General features: G+C 45.3%; 1 protein-coding gene across 1 annotated transcript; it reads right to left on the bottom strand.

Moving 5' to 3' along the window:
- Positions 1–967: 967 nt before the first annotated feature.
- Positions 968–1,738, bottom strand: LOC128745881 (uncharacterized). Its single transcript, XM_053842946.1, has one exon. The coding sequence runs from the start codon at positions 1,736–1,738 to the stop codon at positions 968–970; it is 771 nt and encodes a 256-aa protein (XP_053698921.1).
- Positions 1,739–2,783: the final 1,045 nt, after the last annotated feature.

Here is a 2,783-nt window from a genome sequence, read left to right as displayed (position 1 = left end):
ACGAATACGATTAGGTGGCTCAGAGTACACAACACTGTGACGGTTAGCTATCGACAGAACAAGGGCTGGGTGATGAGGAACCAGTTTAACGAGAGGCGCAGGTGCATACGTCAGCTTGGGAGCGATGTCGCTAGTGCTGACGAAACAGAGATCGAGACAACGCCCATTTTCATTTACGTTGCTATTAATTTGCTGCAAGGTTGCCGTGTTGTATCCATCGAGAAGATCCAAAGCCGAGGTATGCAAGACAGAGTGATCTGGATCAGGATATAAAAAACCATCTCGGGAAGGGCGCCAGTGAATACTCGGCAAATTGAAATCTCCAATAATAACAATCTCATCTGACGGCTTAGCTCTAGCAGTGATCGACAAAACAGACTGAATATGTATATCAATCAGTTGTTTGTCACGAACTCGATCCGGTGGAAAATAAATAACACAAATAAATAATTTGCGATCGGCTAGCTGTATGGATAGCCAAACTTGCTCGAGGATGTTCCATGCAGCTTCATTGATAACGTGGGCTTTCATATTGCGACGAACAGCGATGAGCGTACCTCCACCAGTCTTCTTCATGCTGTTGTTGGGGCCGCGATCACAACGGAAGCCGTCGTACTCAGCTCCGAACAAGTAGGCAGATTGGGTGCGGTCGTCGAGCCAAGTCTCCGTAAGTGTGATGATGTCGAAGAAACCATCCGAAAACGCGAGCATGTAGTCGTCAATGTTTGAATTCATACCGCAAGCATTTTGGTAATAAAGAAGCAACGGGCTCGCTTCGCAGGTATCCGGCGTCCGGTGCGCGATGGACGATTGACGAGGCGAAGGAAAAATAGAGTCAGGTGCACTACAACGTGAAACGGTACTTTGGCATTCATCGTCGGGAATATAAAAAGAATGGTACTTAACTTGTGCGAGAGTCAGTTGACTCCCGCTGTCCGAAATTAAAACATTTGAATGAGTCAAGGTACTATTGGCGAAATCTGGTAGATCGCTCCTGATCGAAGTCAAATTCGCGAACCAAAACTCCAGTAGGCCAAGTAGACGCCATCAAAGCAGTATCCTTCAACTCTTTTGGCACCTCAACTCGGAACGAAACAAAATTAAGCGACGAGAGATCCACATTCTTTTTCACTAGCATAATAGTTTTCGGTGTATCGGTAATATCAAGACACTCCTGTGTCATAGCAACAATATCATCCACTGTATGGCTCGGATCCAGGCGGCTCAAATATAACCAAAATTGCTGCCGCTCATCGGCAACTGTTTTTATTGTACGCTGAATGGATCTGGTGCCACAAACAGCAACCGCAGAGGCATAGTCTTTAGCACTGTCCACTCGGCTCCGCTTTGGTGTGGGTAATTCGCCAGGCTGCCGTCGCGAGTTAAATATTTTCAAAGCAGGAACTGAAGATCCACACGGGAAATGTTTTTCGATGCGGTATGAGAGATCGGCGACAGCAGTATTCAATTTATCGACTGCATCACACAACTTAGACGAATCGTCGACGGGGGCGACGGTGGCGACGGGGTCGGGCTGCTGCAACCACTTATTGAAGCTGCTGGCGCACTCATCGCAAAGCCAGAACAAATTATCACCGTACGTGGATATCGCATCCAAAGTGGAACGCTGTAATCCAGGGATGCAAGTGCGGTGAAACATCGATCGGCAGTTGCCACGGCATATAACTCTGTCAATTCCATTGACTGCGGAGCTACATGTTCTGCAGGTAGACGCCATGGTTCGATCAGCAGTTCACTAGCGCAGATTTGACGGATGAAAATTTCACAGCAAACGACTCGAGTCACTTGAAATATAATATCACACGCGTAGATGGTAGCCAGGAGAAACAATTTGCAAAACTAGAATTGATAGTCGGTTCTTTTACACAGGTAAAAACGAAAAATTGTAGAGCGATACTGAAATGTAAACAACGATAGCATAACAGTGCTGACAGCGACCTGCAATAACGCCTATTCATAAGACCGGCAGTTTGCAAGAAGTTACTAACTACCGTGCGATCTCAATTCTGAGCTGCTTGCCAAAGATATTCGAGAGCCTCATCCACGACTCGCTGTACCCGAAGATTCACCGTGTTATTTCTGAATGGCAGCATGGATTTGTTAAAAAACGATCGACAACTACGAACCTGATGGCTTATGTTTCATCGCTGATAACTGCTCTTGATAAACGACAGCAAGTCGATGCCGTTTATATCGATTTTGCGAAAGCTTTCGACACAGTGCCGCACGTTTTATTGGTAGCTAAATTGGAAAAAATGGGGTTCCCTGTGTGGCTAACACGATGGCTATTTTCATACCTCACTCAACGTACTGCGTATGTACGCATAAATGGAACAAATTCGACACCCTTCAAGATAGAATCAGGTGTGCCTCAAGGTAGCCACCTTGGCCCACTACTGTTTATACTGTTTGTGAACGATTTGTGCTCTACCATACAATCTCCTAGATACATGTTTGCAGATGATCTTAAATTCTTCCGGGTAGTAGAGTCGGCAGCTGACTGCAGTGCAATCCAGGCAGACATTAATTCATTAATGGATTGGTGCTTGTTGAACGGGATGAAGGTGAACGTTCAGAAATGCAATACCATCTCTTTCTGTAGAAAAAGACACGTTACTTTGTTCGAATATAAAATGTCAACAGCAAACATCAGTCGGGTGAATACGGTTAAAGATTTAGACATTCTATTGGACACTAAATTGACCTTCACCCAACACATTGCAGCTTGTACCGCAAAAGCTTTTACTGTTTTAGGATTCATC

This window comes from Sabethes cyaneus, chromosome 1 (genome assembly GCF_943734655.1).
Source record: "Sabethes cyaneus chromosome 1, idSabCyanKW18_F2, whole genome shotgun sequence".
NCBI classification, from domain to species: Eukaryota; Metazoa; Arthropoda; class Insecta; order Diptera; family Culicidae; genus Sabethes; species Sabethes cyaneus.
This window is presented reverse-complemented; position numbering and strand designations above follow the sequence as displayed.